Source organism: Macrotis lagotis, chromosome 4, assembly GCF_037893015.1.
Source record: "Macrotis lagotis isolate mMagLag1 chromosome 4, bilby.v1.9.chrom.fasta, whole genome shotgun sequence".
Lineage (NCBI taxonomy): Eukaryota > Metazoa > Chordata > Mammalia > Peramelemorphia > Peramelidae > Macrotis > Macrotis lagotis.
In genome coordinates, this window is record NC_133661.1 from 151,609,305 (window position 1) to 151,629,193 (window position 19,889).

At 38.8% G+C, this 19,889-nt stretch overlaps 1 protein-coding gene across 3 annotated transcripts in view; it reads right to left on the minus strand.

Moving 5' to 3' along the window:
- Window positions 1–19,889, minus strand: part of DAPK2 (death associated protein kinase 2) — a 194,549-nt gene that overhangs the window by 34,159 nt on the left and 140,501 nt on the right. For all 3 annotated transcript variants that reach the window (XM_074234366.1, XM_074234365.1, XM_074234364.1), the window contains exon 5: window positions 3,790–3,919. In XM_074234366.1, the coding sequence (XP_074090467.1) occupies window positions 3,790–3,919 (130 nt within the window). The remainder of the gene's footprint in view (window positions 1–3,789; window positions 3,920–19,889) is intronic.

Below are 19,889 nucleotides of genomic sequence, written 5' to 3' on the forward strand. Positions count from 1 at the left end.
AATTTTGGGGTCCATGAATATGGATGGGGGCAAATGAGATTTTATTTCAACATGATAGGATTCCTTTGTAATTTTATGGATTTTATTTTATGTATTTAAAAAAAGTATTCTAAGAAATGAATGGCAACTAGGTGGCACAAAGGGTAGAGGGCCAGGTCTGGGGTAAGGAAGACCTGAATTCAAGTCTAGAAACAAACCTAAGAGAGAGAGAGAGAGAGAGAGAGAGAGTTACTGTAATTAATCCAATAAATGTTAATAGATTTGAGATAGATTTAAAAAAGATTTAAACTCAGATCTTCCTTACTACAGGCCTGGCACTCTATCTGCTGTGCCACCTAGATGCCATCTATTTCTTAGAATATTGCTCTTAAATACACAGAATAAAATTAATAGGATTACAAAGAAAATCCATTATGTTGAAATAAAAATGTCATTTTTTCCCCATCTAAGTTCATGGACCTCCAAGTTAAGAATCCTTGATCAAGGTAGCTCTAAAATCTTCATTTTAGAGATAAGAAACCTAAAAACTGTATTACATATTGAGAGTATATATATATATATATATATATATATATATATATATAAAACCTTACTCAATAATAATAGTAGCCTCAACAATAATAAGAGTTAGCATTTATATAGCAATTTAAGTTTTATAAAGTACTTTATAAATTTATAAATTATAAAGTGCTTTATAAATTTCTTTATAATTTATAAAATTCTTTATAATTTCTTTATAAACTTGATCATCATAACAACTTGGGGAAATAGGAGTTATTATCCCTGTGAGGATACTGGGGTAAGAGAGGTTAAGTGACTTGCTAAGGGTTACACAGCTAGTATCTGATACTATATATATCATCATCATCATCATTATTATTTATATTGTGCTTATTATGTTGCCAAACTGTTTGCTAAAACAACTTTACAATTATTTTCTTATTTGATCTTCACAACAACCCTTGGAGGTGGGTGATACTATTGTTTCATTTTGCAGATGAGGAAACTGAGGCACACAGGTTAAATGACCTACCCAGGGTCACCCAGCTAATGCCTAGGCAGGATTTTACCTTTTGTCTTCTTGAGTCCAGGAGCAGTGTTCTAACCATGAAAAACACTTAAGGGCAGCTAGGTGGTGCAGTGAATAGAGCACCTGTCCTGGCGTCAGGAGTACCTAAGTTCAAATCCGGCCTCAGACACTTAATAATTATCTAGCTGTGTGGCCTTGGGTAAGCCACTTAACCCCCATTGCCTTGCAAAAACCTAAAAAGAAAAAACCCACTTAAGTTATCTCAACTTATCACTCACTATTTTCCTCTGTCAATTGTGCCCCTTGAATTCCTACTTCCACATTTTTGACCTTAGTCTCTCCTCTTCTTCTGTACCTTTCTACATTTCTCCTTACTAAGATAGGTAGAAGGGATCCCACCTTTCAACTCCTCACAGTTTGTGGTCTTTATCAAATATGTGGCCACACTTCGACATACAGATACATACACACACACACACACACACACACACACACACACACACACACACACCCTTGGATCGTTAGCTATAGCTAGCACTCTTGACATGTGTATACAAGTTTAGCCTGAACAGCAACCTTTGCCATTTTTCCACAATCAATCATTTTCTCCTTCAATCATTGTCTCAGTCTTAGAATTCTAGGTAATCCTTTTATTGCTATTTAGTTGCTCATATATTTATGCCTTGTCTTTCCAAATAGATTATAAACTCCTCAAGGGCAGGGACTGGTTCCTATACAATTCGACCAATGCAGTGTGTGATGAGAATGAATTCAAGAGGAGGCAGAAAAAAGACCCCCTGTCTCTTTGGGCTCCAGACAAGCCAGCTTTCTTTGTTTTTCCCAAGTGACTCACCATCTCCCTTCACATGGGCTGGCTCCTACTCTGCTTTCAATGCCACCCTCTTTACCCCTGTGCCTCTTCCCCTATTAGAACATAAGCATCTTATAACTAGGAGGCAACTGAGTGGTTGGGTGGTGAGGGTTAGAACAAAGGACCCTGAAGCCTGGAAGAACCAGGTTCAAATCCAACCTCTGACAATGACTAGTTGTGAGATCCTGAGCAAATCACTTAACCTCTGTTTGCCTTAATCCTACTGGAGAACACAAATGGCAAACGATTCTAGTATCTTTGCCAAGAAAATTCCAAGGACAGGATTGCCATGATGTGGCACCCAGACTTCAAGAAGAATTAGACATGAATGAACAACAATATCTTATCAGGAGGTGCCATTTTATTCTTTGTACTTGTGACTAGCAGAGAGCCTGGCAGAAAATAGGGGTTCAGCTAAATTACTTGTTGGCTAATGCCTCATTGCCACATTTGGAAGATATCTTATATGTGGGGCTTCAAAGCAGTCTCTGACCCCAAGTGCTGATCCTTTTATCAATCAAGCAATAAGCATTTAATTAAGCACCTACTACAAAAACAAACATTTACTAAGCACCTGCTGGGAACATAGGCATTTATTAAGCACCTACTAAGAACCTGCTATTCCCTGGAGATACAAAGACAAATCCTCTGCCTTTGGGACCCCCTCCCGCGGAATCTAACACTATGCTTTGTTCTTGGCAGGAATACCATATTAGCTCTTTGTACTGACCAGAAAAAAAAATCAATCTTGCCACCCATGTCAGTAGACTGTCTGGAACATTCTGTCCCCTCTCACTCTAAGACTGTGGTCAGTTCTTCCTCCTCCCTCCCTTTCCTCCTTCCTTTTTTTCCAGGTCAAGGTTCGGGAGGTGCTATCTGAACTTCAGAGCTAAATCCGACACCAACAAATGAAAGTAAATTACCCTCAACTTGTGTTTTTTTCTCTTGTACAGTTTAGGCTTCTTGTAAATCCTTACTTTTCATCTTTCTACCTTCATGCCATTGATCTTGGAGTCCAAATAACATGTGAAGATGGACAAATAGCCATCACCCTTCCCCCAGACTCTCCATCTTTAAAAACAAGAATAATGCTACCTGTGCTACCTGCCCACATGGCCACTATGAATCTCAGATGAGAAAATCTATTCAAAAGCAAGTGTAACTTAAAATTTCTGCCCCATATCTGGAGCAGAGGAAGATCCAGGAGGTGGCTTTGGAAGCAGATGGTTTGTTCTCCAGGGGAGAGGAATAAGGGCATACACCAGAGAAAAGAGGGCTATGGAGCCCTCCCACCAGCTCAATTCTCCCTTTGCCTGCATAAAGGAATGGTAATAAAGAAATGGGAGGTAAGTAGGTGAGTAGGCGGTTCTGGCATCTGGTTGTTGGGGTTTTTTTCCTTTTAGAAGATCAAAAGCTATTCCAGAAGGCTGAGTTTGTTGGAATTCAGGAGGGTGAGGCTACTTTAAATCTGGAAAATAATTCCCAATGAGAATAAAGGCTGGGGTGGTTGGGGGAGTAAGAGAGAGAAGCTTCTCTTCAGAGAAGCTGAGGCTTAACCAAAGCACCTACAATTCCATGGTACTATCATGGCAAAGGGAGGAAACCTCACTTCTGTGCTGTCCTCTTCCAGTTCTTGTCTCTTTAAGCATCAAAGTTACTCCTCCAAGCAGAAGCCTAGACAGATCTTTATTTTTCCTCCAAACCCAGGTACACATGTCTTGATGGGACACTACCCATTAGCATCCCTAGCCAGAAAGTAAACATACAAAATGGAGCAAGAAAAGGATGCTTTCGAGAGGTCGTAGCCTAAGCTCAAGAAGAGAATTTCCCTTACTTTTTTTCCCTGCCTGACCCTTATCCTCTGTCAGGTCACAGAAACTAAACTTACCTACAAATTCTGGGGTTCCAAAAATATTCTTAAATTCCACTCCATCTTCAATTTCATGAGCCAGGCCAAAGTCGATCAACTTGATGTGTGGAATGGGAATATTCTTATCCAGTAGCATAATGTTCTCTGGCTACAGAACAAAAGAGAGGAAAAAAAGATGGTAATTAAGGCTCTGGTTTGTGTTTTTAGTTAAGGATTTAGGGCACGGTTTTGTGTTCTTTTTTAAGCTACTGAAAAAGAAAAAAATCCTAGCTTGTTTTTATATCCTTAAACATCTTCTGTGAACTCAAAACAGGACTAAGAGAGTATAAATATCCCAAGCCCTGAGCTTTACCCAACTGCTATAGATAACAAGAGCCTGAGCAGCCAAAGATGGGGTGCCTCTAGTCCCCATTCTGTCTTGAAGTAATTATCAGGCCAGTTTTTTTTTCCTAGAGAAAGAAGCTGTAGAGTATAATGGAATCAAAATTAGACACAGAGGCCATATGGATTCAGTTAGACAAGCATCTATTAAGTACTTGCCAAATTTAAGAGCAGGAGGGAGCTAGGTGGAACAGTGGATAGAGAGCACCAGCCCTGGGGTCAGGAAGATCTGAGTTCAAATCTGTCTGTGTGTGTGTGTGTGTGTGTGTGTGTGTGTGTGTGTGTGTGACCCTGAGCAAGTTACTTAATCCCTATGTGCCTCAGTTCCTCATCTACAAAATGGGGATATACTGGAGAAGGAAATGGCAAACTACTCTACTATCTTTATCAAGAAAACTCCATGGAAAAACTGTGCAATCATGTAGAGTCAGACATAACTGGACAACAATCAACATTTAAAGTCAAGAAAAAGAACAACATCATTGAAAAAGAACCAGCCTTGGTGTTGGAAAGAACATTACCCTGGAAGATAGCATACTGGACCTGGAGTCAGAAAGACCTGAGTTCAAATCCATTGTTAGATATTTACTAATTGGGTGATTCTGGACAAGTCACCAAACCTCTGTGAACTTCAGTTTGTCCCTATGCAAGAATAGCTAACTTTTTATAGTGATTTAAACAAAGCACTATAAATATTATATCATTTGATTCTCCCCACCACTGTAGGAGGTAGGTACTATTCCTATTCCCACTTTTCAGATGAAGAAACTGAGGCAGACAGCAGTGACATGTTAGCCCATAGTCACTATGCACTGATGCCTCCAAATGAAAGGGCTGAATTCAAAGACCCCTCAAAAATTTAGCTTGTATATATAATTTTATGTTTGCAAGGATTGCCTCCTATGTTCAAATTTGTATTCTCTGAAGGCAAGGAGTTTTTCATTTTTGACCTTGGGTCTCCTGAGCCTAGGAAAGTGTTTAGGATGTGGTAGGCACTTAATAAGTGTTCAATGCTTTCCTTCAGCTTTAAATCTATTATTCTATGATCCTGGGGTTCAAATCCTGTATTTGGTTTACAGATGGATCACTTAACCACTCAGCACTGCTCAGTAGAAAGAACACTGGGTCTGGGAGGCAAAGGGCCTGAGGTTTTCTGCATCAAATATTGAGGTTTTGTCGTCCTATCACCACTTCAGTGGTATTTCACACTTAGAAAAGAGAGAATTGCCTGAAGTAAACAGGAAGGGTTTTAAACATCCCAGCATCCCCCCTTGACAGATGGTAAGACTGAGAACAAGAAAAAAAAAAAGGATACAGAGACAGGCCCTGGGCTTGAGTCTTGAAGTCTCAATTCTGGTATGTACTATCCATGTGAATAACAAATTGTTGACTCTAACCTTCAGTTTCTTCATCTCTAAAATGGGGATGATAGGGTTTACACAACTCACTTCACATGGTGATTAGGAAAGTACTCCTTGACCACAAACTAGCATATTTTTTTGGTCAATTTTTACAGTCTGTCAAATGGGAACCAAGAAATTAAAAAGATCATTTCCTGTTTGTTTTAAAGTGGGTTCCTTATGGCTAAGTGTGAATCCTCTTCAGAAGAGAGAGGAGGAAGAAATCTCAATGAAACTGAGCCTCTGCCCAAATAACATGGAGCAGTTTCCTGAGCTTATCTGTCTGGCCCTTCCTGGCTGCATCTTTCTCCATCCTCCCAGCTTCCTGTTGACAGCTCTCCAGTCCTCTGGCCTATTGCTGCCCATATTTTTTGTGTTTGTTTAACTAATTCTAGCTCCCAGCAGGACATAGGAAAGAATACACCTGATTTCTAGGGAAAACACCAGCTGCTGGGGCTATTTGCAGTCCTGTCAACAGCTGTGAAATCTAATTACACTAACTAGGGTGAGTGTGACCCGTCCAGCTCAAGACCCTTGCTTGGAGGAAAGGGGCATCATGCTATGTTCATGGTTGTCTCGGTGCTCCACAAAATCCAAGGACACAAGTTCTACTTTCTCTCTCCCTTGAAGGTCTCCCAGACCCTTTTTTCCTTCCCTTTTCTCCTAAAAAAAAAAATCTCTTAGATTCCCTCTCACACCCAATAGCTTCTGGAAACTTTCACTTGAGGAAGTAGACTATAGCTCAACTTCTTTTACTTAAAAAACAAATGGCATGTTGCCCTTTTGGAATTTTTAAAACTTGTTTATCCTTCCTTTATCTGGGAGCCTTCTCCCAACTAGATTTTCAAAATACACAGATCTATTTTTTCCCGAGGCGGCTGTTGATCTCTACATGAGCTAAGTGACCAAAGACTTGGTATCTTTTTGCAGAAGTCAAACCAGACTGCTCTTAACCTCAACTTAGTGCAACATTCCACTTCAACCCAAGATAGATGCCCATCTGTGTCTTCAAGAAACAAAAGCCTCAGTTCCAAAAAGTGATGCCTGGTTTGGGTTAAGTGTACATATTAAGTATATATTAATATACATATAAATGAGACAATTATATATTATAAACACAAATATATGGACTATGTTTTATATATATACATGCATCTATTAAAACATACATTTATCATATATCTAAATCATGTGAACTATGTGTATGTGTATATATATATATATATATATGATATCCTAAAGATAAACCATTATGAGGTGTGTCTATACATTCAGGAAGTCCTAAAAGTCTCAGTGTATTTTAAAGCTAATAAAATTTAAATCTTTTTTTTTTGTTGTTTTTAGGTTTTTTGTAAGGCAAACAGGGTTAAGTGGCTTGCCCAAGGCCACGCAGCTAGGTAATTATTAAGTGTCTGAGACCAGATTTGAACCCAGGTACCCAGGGCCGGTGCTTTATCCACTATGCCACCTCACTGCCCCAAATTTAAATGTTCAGTGAAGACTTTTGGGACATGCTGTAGAGAATGAACCAGAATGTGTCTCTTGCCACCACAAATACAAAAAAACCCCAGTACTTACAAGGAAAGCAGTCAAACCAGGTTACATTGTTGCCCTTAAGAAGGGTTGATGGTTCAAGTTGTTGTTATTTTAAGTTTTTAAAAGAAATTATTTTATTTCTTCAGTGAACAAACATTTTCTTTCTGACCACCTCTCTGGTCTCCCCCCTCATGTGAAGAGGGGTTTCTGTTAAGGGTCTCTGTTTTTCCCTCTCTGGTGCTATAGATCATAGTCTTAGAGCGTTTAGCAATCAGGTGTGAATGGATCAAAAGTTTCAGTACCAACTATTCCTCCAAGCATTGATGATACAAGGAGAAGACAACACTTGGAACAGGGTTCTATTGTAAAGTGTACAGAAAGGTCTGAAAGTCCTAAGGGTGCAGTAAAAAGGTAAATGGCAAGATCTGGGGTCCTTAGGTTGCATCGGTAGAGAAGATGTCAGGGTCTAGAGATCTGCTGAGTGTAGCAGATGGTAAAGCCATGTCAGGGAAGATGGTGAGACCTCCATCTTACTCAAAGGCCTACAGCTGATGACTCCCTGCTTATCCAAGGGATCTGAGTTTCATTAAGAAAACAGAATAAAATAAAAAAGGGTCAAAACAATCTGATACTCTATAACCTTTCATAAATGGCGTGACCTAGGAAGGGGGGAAGCAGGTCTGAAAATCTATATCACGGGCAGAGGCTGTCATTTGAAATCATTTGCTCTGGTGCTGCCACAGCAACCACAAGTGGGACCTTGAAATTCAATAAATCTAGGAGCTTTTTAGGATTAAATTAATGAAATGATTGACTGAATATATCAGGTGAATGAAGTTATAAATATTCAAATGATCTTTGCCAGAAAAAAGGTTCTCTACCTTGGTCTAAATGGTGTAGAAATTCTGGCTTTCCTTTTGCAGGGATGAGAATTTGAAGGGGAGGAGAGAGGGCCAGAGTTCCATCAGGAGATGGGAAAAAGAAGGGAATACTGGCAGGAAGCGAATGACAACCTGCAACAATTGCTCCCATGAGACTTTTTGAGGCACCCAGATATTGAGTCTGGGAGGCCTAGGGCATAAAACTATGAGAAATATTACAATGGCATCATGATGTGGTAGATCTAACACTTGCCCTAAAGTCAGGATACCCAAGGTCTGAATCCCTCTTAAGAAACTTATTAGCTTAGTGACCCTGGGGTCAGTTTGAATCTCATCTCAGACTCTTATTGTACCACAGAGGACTAACTTCAACTTAGTATTGTCCATGGACTGAGATCTAGGAGGCCATCCAAGAGCAGGGATCTCAATCATCACTAGTGACACTACTGCCAAATGTCTTAAGAAAAAAAATTCCTATGTTCTCTGGAACATCAGAAGGAAAAAGAGGCCTTAGTGAGGGAGAGAGAGAGAGAGAGAGAAAAAGAACCTAACCTCTCTCTTACGGCAATATGTTTTGCAAGACTGAACATGTATTATCTTTATTAAATTGCTTACTCTCTCAGGAAGGGAGGAGGTGAGGGAGGGATAGAGAAAATTTGAAACTCAATGTTTTAAAATGAAAATGTTAAAAATTGTCTTTACATGTCATTGAGGAAAAATAAGATAAAACATTATTTAAACAGTAACTTCTCTCTATGACTGTGAGGCAATCTGCTTTGACTCAGCTTTCCCTGGAAATCCTGCAGACAGGATGAGCCCACCTCCCCAGTAGGCTGAGTAAATTCCCACAAGGTTGGGTCATTGGGCAGAACTTCCAGGGGTTTAAGCCACTATTTCTTTATTCTTCCCCTCTCAGGAGACATAGACAGTGTACAACGTAACCCACAGGCTTCTGACCCTATGCCTGACTGTCCTTTTCAGTGACTAGATACTGTTCCTGGACTATCATTCCTTTCATCAAAGATTTTCCCTCAGCATACCGATTTTATTTCAGCAAATCAATTCCCAAACTGACCATCATCTCCAAAAAATGTTTCTGCCCCACCTTACCTTCCTACAGAACCCTTGCAAGGTGAGGGCTCATCTTACAGAGGTGCTCCCTGCCTTCGGGAACCAGTCCTTTGGGCCCCAAGGAGTTGTCAGAAATAGGTAGAACTACACCCTGCCTGTCATAACAACCCCCCACCTCAAGTTCAGCCTACAGAAGCCAACGTGCCTATTCGCATCCTGATGAGTTTTCAGTTCAGAGGTGCCACTGTGGCTGGCTTGCTAGTGGGAAGGAGGTTTCAAGGGGTGTGATTTCTGCAGATTGATATATGCACCCTTGTACACAGTAAGTACTTGTTTCTACTGTGTACAAATAGAGGTGGTGATCTTTCTGGAAAATTCCTGATAAGTGGGGGAGGGGGATCTCCTCTCTGGCTGGGATGAGAATTAGAATGGCTGATACTGGAACTTGACTGGATTTCTATTGAATCCCCTGCATGTTGATGGATTCTGAGCCCTCCAAAGATTTCCTCTAATGATCCCTTACTCTTATTCCCACTTTTTGGTGTAGATTTCATGACAAGGAAAGACCATGATGGTCAGTAGTGATTGAGACCCCCAGACAAGATGAAGCCAGAATCAAATGAATTCCTTTGGGCTAATGCAAGGTTGAATACCTTTATCTAACATATTGCCAGGACTCAGTTTCCTCTTCTCCCTACTGAAACGTGCAAGTTAATGTAGGACCATGAATGACACAGTCCTCATGTCTCTATCCTGCTCACAAAACTATATTCTTTTTTTTTAAATTGGCACATTTTATTTTGATACAATGGTACTTCCCAAAGTATATTCCCCCTACAATCAGTTAAGTAACAATCCCCTAATAGCATAACTGCATAAAATCCACAATCTTTATCTTGACCTTGAGAGTCAAATATGACCCTTGATCATTTTTCAGCCTTATTTAAAAATACTCCTTCCATTCTGGTCATTGTATATTCATAGTATCCCCAAACAACTCTTAATCTCTTCTGATGTGACTGGCAGATAATTAAATGTATTAATGTTACATCCCTCCCATCTAAGTAGAACATAAGCTCTCTACATGCAGAGACCAGAGTCTAGGGTTTCTGCTTCAGCACATAGCACAATACCTTTCATATAAAGTAATAGGTGCTTTAATAAAAACTGTTTCAGTGGACTGAACTGAAATACAGTCAGGATGTTTCAAACCTTAGCTCTTAGGAAGCCTTTTCTCCTAGGCCATAGTGACCTCTCCCTCTTCTAAATTTCTATCACAGTTACTACCCACACTGGTAAGTTTTTATGAACACACTATTTCATGTATAATAACTTAGTTTCATAATTAGACTAGAAACTCCATGAGGGCACAGCATATGTCATACTTCTCTGGGATACTGTTTTGTATATAACTTGTTAGTCAAGGCAGCATGATTTAATAGGATGGGTGCATTTGGAGTCAGGAAATGTCTGGGATGGAGTGACTTTTCTACTACTTCTCCATTAAAAAGTAAGTTGTAGTCAGGAGGAAAATTTTTAACCAAATACAATAGAGGCAATTTCAAAAGATAAAATGAATAATTTTGATCATATGAAATTGTAAAGCTTTGTGCAGACAAAAATTATGCATTTGGTATAAAGAGAAGTGATAAATTGGAAAAAATCTCTTTATTAAATATCTGTATCAAAAATCTCTGATAAGAATAAAGAGAAAACCATTCCCCAATAGGTAAGTAGTCAAAGAATATGAACAAATCTTTCTCAAAAGAATTGTAAATTATTAACAATCGTGTGGAAGAAAGCTTCAAATCATTAATAGTAAGAGAAATGCAAATCAAAATAACCCTGAGAAGTTTTGCCCTACATTCAGCAAATTGGAAAAGAAGACAAAATATAAGATTTTAGAGGAATTATGGAAAGATAGGACATTATTGGTTTGATTGTGAATTAGTAAGCCATTCTGGAAAGTAATTTGGAATTACACAAGTAAAATGGCTAAGAGACCCAGAGATTCTAATGTTAGGCATATACCCCCCCAAAAAGGTTCCATGTATATGAAAATATTTATAGCAGTACTTTTTGTAATAGCCAAAAACTGGAAGGAAAATACATGGTAATAGACTAGGGAATGGCTAAACAAATTGTGGTACATGATAAGATACAGAAAAACATGGAAAGACTTACATGACCAAAGTAAACAGAGCCAAAAAAAAACATTACATACAATGATTATATCAATATAAATGGAAAAAATAATAAAAATAACAAAATAATAAAAATGAATATTGCAAAATTATATAGGATGAGCTAAACCCCAAAGAACAGGTATGGAAAGACATATCTTTCCTCTCCTTTGAAGAGGTGTTGAGGGTTGAATGGTGTGGAACATAGCATATGTCAGATTTTTATTAATATATTTATTAGTTTTGCTGAATTTTAATCTTTTTTTCTTATTTTCCTTTTTAAAAATTCTAGGTTAACAGGAATAAATCTCTTGGAAAGATCAAAGAGAGGGATACAGATGGAAATCTAAAATGTAAAATCCAAAAGATGTCAATATAACTATTTTTAAAAGGCAAGATATTTGAGGACAAAGATTATTTTTTATGTCTATTACTGACTGAAGACAATATTCTGTATACCTCAAATTTTAAATCAATATGAGTAATTTTAATTTGTTGATTGCAAGTTCCTACTATCCTCTGTGTCATCTGAGCCTTGTCACTGCAATGCTGCCTTGGTATTTCCAGTTATGGTCTTCTGTTAAACACCCATCTTTGCTGTTCTAGCTCTATGTTTTTCCCGGAAAGCCCACTGGCCACAGCTGTGGCTTGGTGAAGAGCCTGAACTACATCTGTCATTTCAAAACCACAGTTTCTGGCTGGTCGCCTAGAAGCTTCACTCCCTGGTTGTTGCTCAGAGGGCTCAGAGGGTTCATATTGTCCAACCAAGGAAAGCAAAGACCTATTTCTACCCCATTTCTGGGTTCCATATATAAGGGAGGGTCAGAAAAAACATGTAAAAATTCATTTTTTTCAAAGCCTTTAATACATCATATGATTTCAGTTCAGGGCCAACTATGCTGGTTAAAGTGTCTCAAAAAACAGCAGTAATTTTCTTAGAGGACAGGGGATAGGGACAAATAGTCGAGATGTCTTTTTAAGATGAAAAAAGTTCATAGAGCCCACTCTTCATCATCTCAGCATGTAGACCAGAGATAAAATGCTACATCAAGCCTCAAGAAGGCGTCTCCTTGGAAGGCCACAGAACTGTGGGATGAAGGAAGATATAACAAACTTTTGAGAAAGAAAAATAAAACAAGGGCACAAGTTAGCTGATCATTTATATTCCTTCCAAAGTGGGGGATTTTATGTTGCTGACCTGGGATCATAATAGATCTAGAACAAAAAGGGACTTGGGAATCATCTGCTCCAACTTCCAGATTTGAAAGACATAGAAAGTGAGGACCAAAAAAGGGAAGTGGCCAGCCCAAAGTCACACAGAAAGAAACGGCAGACGTGGGATCTGACCTCAATTCTCCCACATTACTACACTACTCCAGGACTCTGATATGGGGCCAAAGTAAAGAAGAATGGTTTGCAGTTGTCCCCCAGTAAAGAAGGTGTCACTATATTATTCATGCAAGGGTCCTGCTCAAAAACTCTCCAATTTCACTGCTTTTAAAGGTCTGTGATTGCAACAAAGTAGTCAAACCCTCCACAATTAAGTAAATAATCTTCCTAAATTACTGTAACAAAATTCATTACATTGTGGCCAATTTTGGACATAAACTTTTCTAAACTTAGTAACATCCTTGGGCTATACTGTCCAGTGTTATGGACCACTGGTAAAATCAAGATCCTTACTGAACTATGACTAAGACTTCAGTGAAGAATCTTCCCATACATTTCACCAATTAGAGCTTAATTTGTGCTAATAAACAGCTGGGTTTTTGCTGCTTCTGTTTGTTTTTGAGACTGCATCTCCTTTATTTCATTCAGATTGAAATTGCAGTGGCCATTCACATGCTACTGATTAGCCTGGGAGCTCTGATGTGCTTAGTTTCTTACCTAGGAAAATTCATTTCTCACCAGACAGCCTGATGAATCACCCTCCCAAAGGATCAGTATATTGGGGACAGACAGTATAGATATCAAATTGATCTTAACCCTCTTGCAGTGGCATGTACCACCACCTGAAATATGAAGTTTGCCTTTTTAAAATACAAAATACTCCTTGGAAAGATTCTACTTGATGTCAGGATATAAGAAGCAAAGTGGTGAAGGGATAGTGTTGGACTTGTTGTCAAGAAGACCTGAGTTCAAATTCTACCCCAACCACTACTAACAGGCTATAAGATCCTGAAAAAAATGATAGTGCCGACCTTACAAATTAGTAGGGAGGATTAAAAGAACAAACATATTAAAAGCATTTTGCAAACCTTAAAATGCTATATAAATGTGAACTACTGGAAAATTCACTTCATCTCTGTTGCTTGTTTTTTCCATCTGAAAAAAAGGTTGGATGGGGCTTCTATGGAACTCAGAATCATCCCTGGTCCAGGTTACTTATTTCACAGAGTGAACTACATAGTGCTATTGAATCACTCTACTCTCTCCCAATATCTGGGTACAAAGGAAGATGCTGACAATGAACAAAGGTCACTTCAATGGGGAAAAGAAGTCTCAAAAGGACAAAATACATCCTGGATGGAATGTGACCACCAAGAGAAAAATGTACCTTTGCAGATCAAAGTGATGGAAGTAAACAAGAAGGGGAAGATATAGGAAGAAGGATGAGCCATTTCTAGAATGATATCACATGAAGATCATAGGTTTATCATTGGAAGGGTTGAGATACCCCCAAAAACCAAACAAGATAAAATAAAAACAGGGTATCATAAGCAAGCTGATCACATAGAACCTTTTAGAAATCAAGTATTAGTTTAGTGACTCAAAATGACAGGTTTTGACCTGGAAGAGATAATTAGACAGGATCATCTGATCCAAACCTCTCACCAGGCATGGGGAACTGCCTTTGGATATGCCAAGAGGAACAATATGGAGTTTGATGACCCTAGATCACAGAGGACCTGGTAAATTTAAAAATACTGGAAAGGAGGTGGTGGTGGAACTGAAATACAGGTTATGAAGGACTTGGAATGTCACTTTATATTTGATTCTGAAAAGGATAGGAAGTCATTAATGGACACACACACATAGAAATAATCTATATAATATTATATTATAATTTAAATATGTATATTTATTTTAAAAAGTATGCTCTAAGAGGCTAAATTAAAAGATGACTAAGAATTTAAGCATTTAATATGCCACACTTACAAGCCTCAGGCATTATTTTTCAATGCTTTCCCAGTGCCTCCCCAGGCATAACTTAGCATACAGACTTATGGAAAGAAGATTCTTCCTACTGGTCATTCTCATAATGAAAATTACTTTAAAAAAATCAAATTATCTTTCTTCTAGTTGAGAGCTACCAAACTGAGAAAAGGACAGTTGAAAGTAATTTTGCAGCATGTGGTCCTTAAGAAGAGAGCAGGCCTGGGTAGGATGCTGCAGCCAGAATTGCTGCATAGAATATTTGTGGGTAAATCATAGTCTTATAAGATTTTTTAGAGCTGGATGGGACCTTAAGTGATCATCTAATCCACTTAACAGACAAAAGTACTGAGATTCAGAGAGGTGATTCAACTTATCCAAGGTCACATAATAACAGTGGCAGTATATGAATCTGGATCACCTTTTCACTCTACTGATGCCCTGGGAATAAAAAGACATATAGAAGGGTACTATAGACAAAACACTCTTCCATTCTGCTTAGGACTCTAATGAAAAGGATTCAATTCAATAAACATCTATTAAATCACTATTATGTGTTAACAATTCTCTTCATTTGCCACCAGCTGCTCTGCATGGTTTCAACTCCATCAATTCATCACTGATATAGTCATCATCAGGAAACAACATAATGGTGACTACTTCAGCTTTACTATCCACTCCCCATCAGTACCCTCAGTTGCTTCTCCTTCTCTGACTAGAGTGCCAGAGGGCAGAACAAAAACCTTTTCTCCTAACCTCTATGTAGAGAGGGCTCAAAATGGCAATCATCTCTTTATTGACTTCCTACTCATCTTCATCATCTTCATCATGCACATTTACCCTCTGGCATTCGCCATCTCCCCCACTTGAAGTTTCCCTCATTAGCTTGTAAGCTTTTATCCTTCTTTTTATTTGTTTTTCTAGTGACTAACACAGAATCTGGAAGTAGATGCTTAATAAATGTATCATATTAAGCTGGTTTAGTGAATACAGGCCTGACCTTGGAATGAGAAAGAGTAATTCAAGTGCTGCCTCGAGTATACTTCACAATGTATCTTGGGTAAGTTGCTTCACTTCTTTCTCAGCGATCCTAGGCACCCTTTAAGACTACAGGTTATGGGGGTAGCTAGGAGGTACAGTGGATAGAGCACTGGCCCTGGAGTTAGAAGGACCTGAGTTCAAATTCAGTCTCAGGTAGGTGTGTGACCTTGGTCAAGTCACTTAACCCCATTGACTGCCCCACCTGCCCCCATAAACCCCAAAAGACTATAGGTTATTGATGAGTTGGGGTAGGTAGGATGAGTTCCCTTGTATTGATGAATTCCTAGTTCTGGACAAAAAAAAGACTGGGTGCTAGATGGCTGTTCTGGGGTGATATCTTGACTTTATCATGAATTGGATTTAAGTGAGGCAGAGTTGCACAAAGTCCTCAGTCTCATTTTCTCTTCCTGAGTCATCAAAGTCCAGTGGCAGGACAAAAGTCAGCATGAATAGCAATGGTTCAGGATACAGAAGATGACCTTGGTGTCTGATGCCTGATCAAACTCCAAGGCCCCCACCGCACCTGTTTCAGCTGCCTTCAAGGTCAATAGAACAAATTGTTCTCATTTGTCCATTCCACCTGGGAAAATCTTCACATGCTTGGGGTAGACATATTGCCAGATCACTAATGGGTTGGGGCCTAGAAGTTACCCTCAGGCTGGTTTAGCCCATCTGCCCAGAGAGTTTTACTGGAGAGTGACCACCGCACATGCCTTAACTTCTTGGAGTCATAGGTGAGAGCAGGTGAACATCAAAGGCAGATGAGCATCCTGTGAAGGCTCAGCAATCCCACACACCCTCACACACATCCTGAACACTCCCATACAAATTCAGATACAACAAAGACCCCATTCTTATGTAGCTTGCATTCTATCACAGAATAAAATACTCCATCTCCCATCTTTCTCCCCAGACCATCCCCTGAACTGACCTGAACTCCCTCCTCATGTCCACTTGCTGAGATTCCTTCTAGTCTCAACACCAAGGCTATATATCCTTAAAGGGGACCTCTTCCATATTCCCTCTCCCTAATCAGTACTCTTCTTCTCCAGAAATTGTTTTGCATTCACTCTGTCATTAGAAAGAAACACAAGAGGCAGCTAGGTGGTGCAGTAGATAGAACACTTGCCTTGGATTCAGGAAACCCTGAGTTCGAATTCAGCCTCAGATACTAGCTGTGTGACCCTTGGGTAATCACTTAACTCACTTTAAAAAAAAAAGAAAGAAAGAAAGACAGCTCAGTATAGTAGATAGTATTAAGTATTGTCACAAAAATCTTTATCCTTCTTGGCCCAATCATTCCATCATTAGGATTTTTTCCCTAAAAACATCATTTAAAAAAACCCAACTGTGCAGAAATTATAAATTGCAATCAAGAAGAGCTGGGTTCAAATACTGCCATTGACATATGTTGGCAAGTATGACCTCTCAGTGCTCTAGGTAACACTAAAATAATTCCAATGGAATCACATGTTCCTATGTTTATGTGTACATAATCTGTAGCTCCCTTAGAAGACTAAACTTTGAACAGTGAGTCAAGAAGACCTGAGTTCAAATCTGACATCAGTGACGTACCTTGGGTAAGTCACTTAACCCCATTGCCTGCCAAAACAACAACAACAACAACAAAAAAGACTAAACTTCTGGATGGCAAGGAATGGTTTTATTTTTGTTTTTGTTTTTTGTCTTTGTGTCCCTAGGACCTGGCAAAGTACTTTGTTTATATTAGGTGGTTAATAAGTGCTTACTGAACTAAATTTAACAGTTTACCTTCAAAGAGCACTTTATAAAGTATTTTCCTCAAAACATGCTGGCAAAGTGGATTGTACCAGTATTATCACTTCAATTTTAGACCCAGTGGGGTTATGGGGTTTATCTATAGTCACACAACCACATAAATGCAGCACCATAACCCACACCTCAAATTCACCATTCATTCCACGACGGTAGGCTACATCACTGACACATACTCTGTTTCTCCAAACCATGGGAATCTTGACCCTCAAAATTATCTCTAATGATGTGGCAATTTTCCCTTAAGAGCTACAAAAGATATAAGAAAACAGATAATTTCTTTTTTTAATATTGAAGTAAAGATGCTACAGAGAATTTTTTAAGGATTCTTTTAACTTTTATAGATTAATAATCATGCTTTTTTATTCACTATTTTGCTATCTTGAACTGTTCTGGACCAAATGGAAATTCAGGCAATTATATTTTTATACTTTGTCACCCTCAAATGTGTCTCAAGTGATCAAATTTTTATGACTTGTCTCTGTCAAAAATGCCTCCACTCAAAAAGATGTGGCAGTGACAGAGTTGTGGTGAAATAGGCACTCTGTCATTAGGACTGCAAATACTGTGGGGTAGTAAGTCACAAAAAAGTCTTCCTACATCTTGATTCAGCCATTCCACTGATAGGATTTTATCCCAAAAACAGCTTTAAAAAACAATCTGTACAGAAATTGTCAAGGAGGTTCTATTTATCTTGATAAAAATTGAAAATAGCCCATATCTCCCACAATTGGGGAATGGCTTAACAAGTTTTCAATAGTGCTGTTAATTTGTGTTCAATATTTTCTGACCCCATGCACATTTTGTCATAGGGTTTTCTGGACAAAGGTATTGAAGTAGTCAATTTTTCTTCTCCAATGAATTAAAGCAAATAAGGTTAAATGACAGGATAGGATTGAAATGAGGTCATCCTGACTCTAGACCCAGTGCCTGCCTACCTGCCTTGAACAAATTATGATTAATAATTAATATAATAGGACATGATACAGTATTATAAATATAATAAGCATCACACATGAAAGGAAATATGGAAAAGTCAGTACAAAGTGATATACTGTGAAATCATCAGAATTACAAACACATAGGATGACAACTACTTTTTAAGAAAGATAGAAGGTAAACAGGGTCAAAGGTGGTAGAATTTTAGGCATACTTGAAAGGAAACACTGAACAAAATAATTTTCTTTGCTTGTTGGTTGACTGATAGGTCATTTGGCTCTATCCAACACGTTAAAGGCCAAGGGTTTGGGGTGAGATTTTGCCCCTCATTTGAAATGTTCTTTTATATTCTTTGGTGATGATTAAGTGTGTTTGTTGTATAGTTGTTTTCAGTTGTGTTACCTACTCTCCATAACTTCTTTCTGGAGTTTTCTTAGCAAAAATACTGCAGTGGTTTACCATTTCCTTCTCTAGCTCATTTTTCAGATGAGGAAACAGAAGTATTCAGGGTTAAGTGACTTGCCCAGGGTCACACAGCTAGTAAATGTCTGAGGCCAGATTTGAACTTAAGAAGATGAGTAATTCTAGCCAGGTGGGTGCTCTGTGGGTGCTCTACCTAGCTGCCCTTCAACAAACTTTTAATATAAAAATAATGCATCCTCTTTTCTACCAAAATATAACCCTTTGAAGGGCAGGGAGAATACCTTGTACCTTTGCATGTGAGCCTAGGGCAAGACCCTTCAGAGAACAAGAGATAGACAACATTAATAATGATGGTCATGGTGAAGTAATGGTCATGATGTGTTAACCTCATCTTTGAAACACATATTTAATAAGTCTTACTATTTGCATGGCACCAGTGCTGGAATCCTTGGACCACAGGTTGGGTTCACAGATTATTCTCCATTTCTGGAATGCTATCCTTCCTCCCCTCTGCTTCCTGGATTTCATCAGGACTCACCTCAAAGTTCACATTCTGCAAGAGATATTTCCCAATTCCTCCCACTAGTGCCTTCTGCCTGAAATTACCTTCTTTTTAATATGGACATACTACATATTATTTATATTTGCATGCTGTATCCCCTACTAGAATATAGGCTCCTTGAGGGCAGATGCTGTGTTTTTGCCTCTCTTTGTAACCCTACAATTTAGTACAGTGCTAACATAGTGCATATAGAAGGTGCTTAATAAATGCTGGCTGGCTAACTAACTTGGGAGTCAAAGGAGCTGTGTTCAAATCCCTGCTATGTTACTATCTATGAGACTTGGTCATTTAATGACTTTGGGCCTCAGTTTATCTAACTGCATAAAACAAGAAAGTTGAACTAGACAGCCTCCAAGCTCCCTTCCAGCTCAAAATATGATCTGGGTAAATTAAAAGGATTAAGGAAGGAGAGTTGCTCTAGGCAGCCACAACACCTGACAGCCATTTTAAACCAGAACACAGACATTCCAAATGCAGGAAAGCCTGGAGCATTTTAGTTTGGGGCAAAAAGCATAACCTAATTCCATAGCCCCTCAGGGCCTCACTGTATTAACAGTACATTACAACAAGTTGAGAGTCATAGTTATGATTCTTTAAGAGTTCTCCCAGAGATAGGAATGTTTCCCCTGCATGAGGAGAGTTAATGAGAAACTAGGGCAGCAACTCAAAAAAATCTTAGAGGAACAAGAAATATTCTCTCCAAGGAAGGAGGAGTATTACTGCCAGTGTAAATTAAGCTGATGGGTAGGGA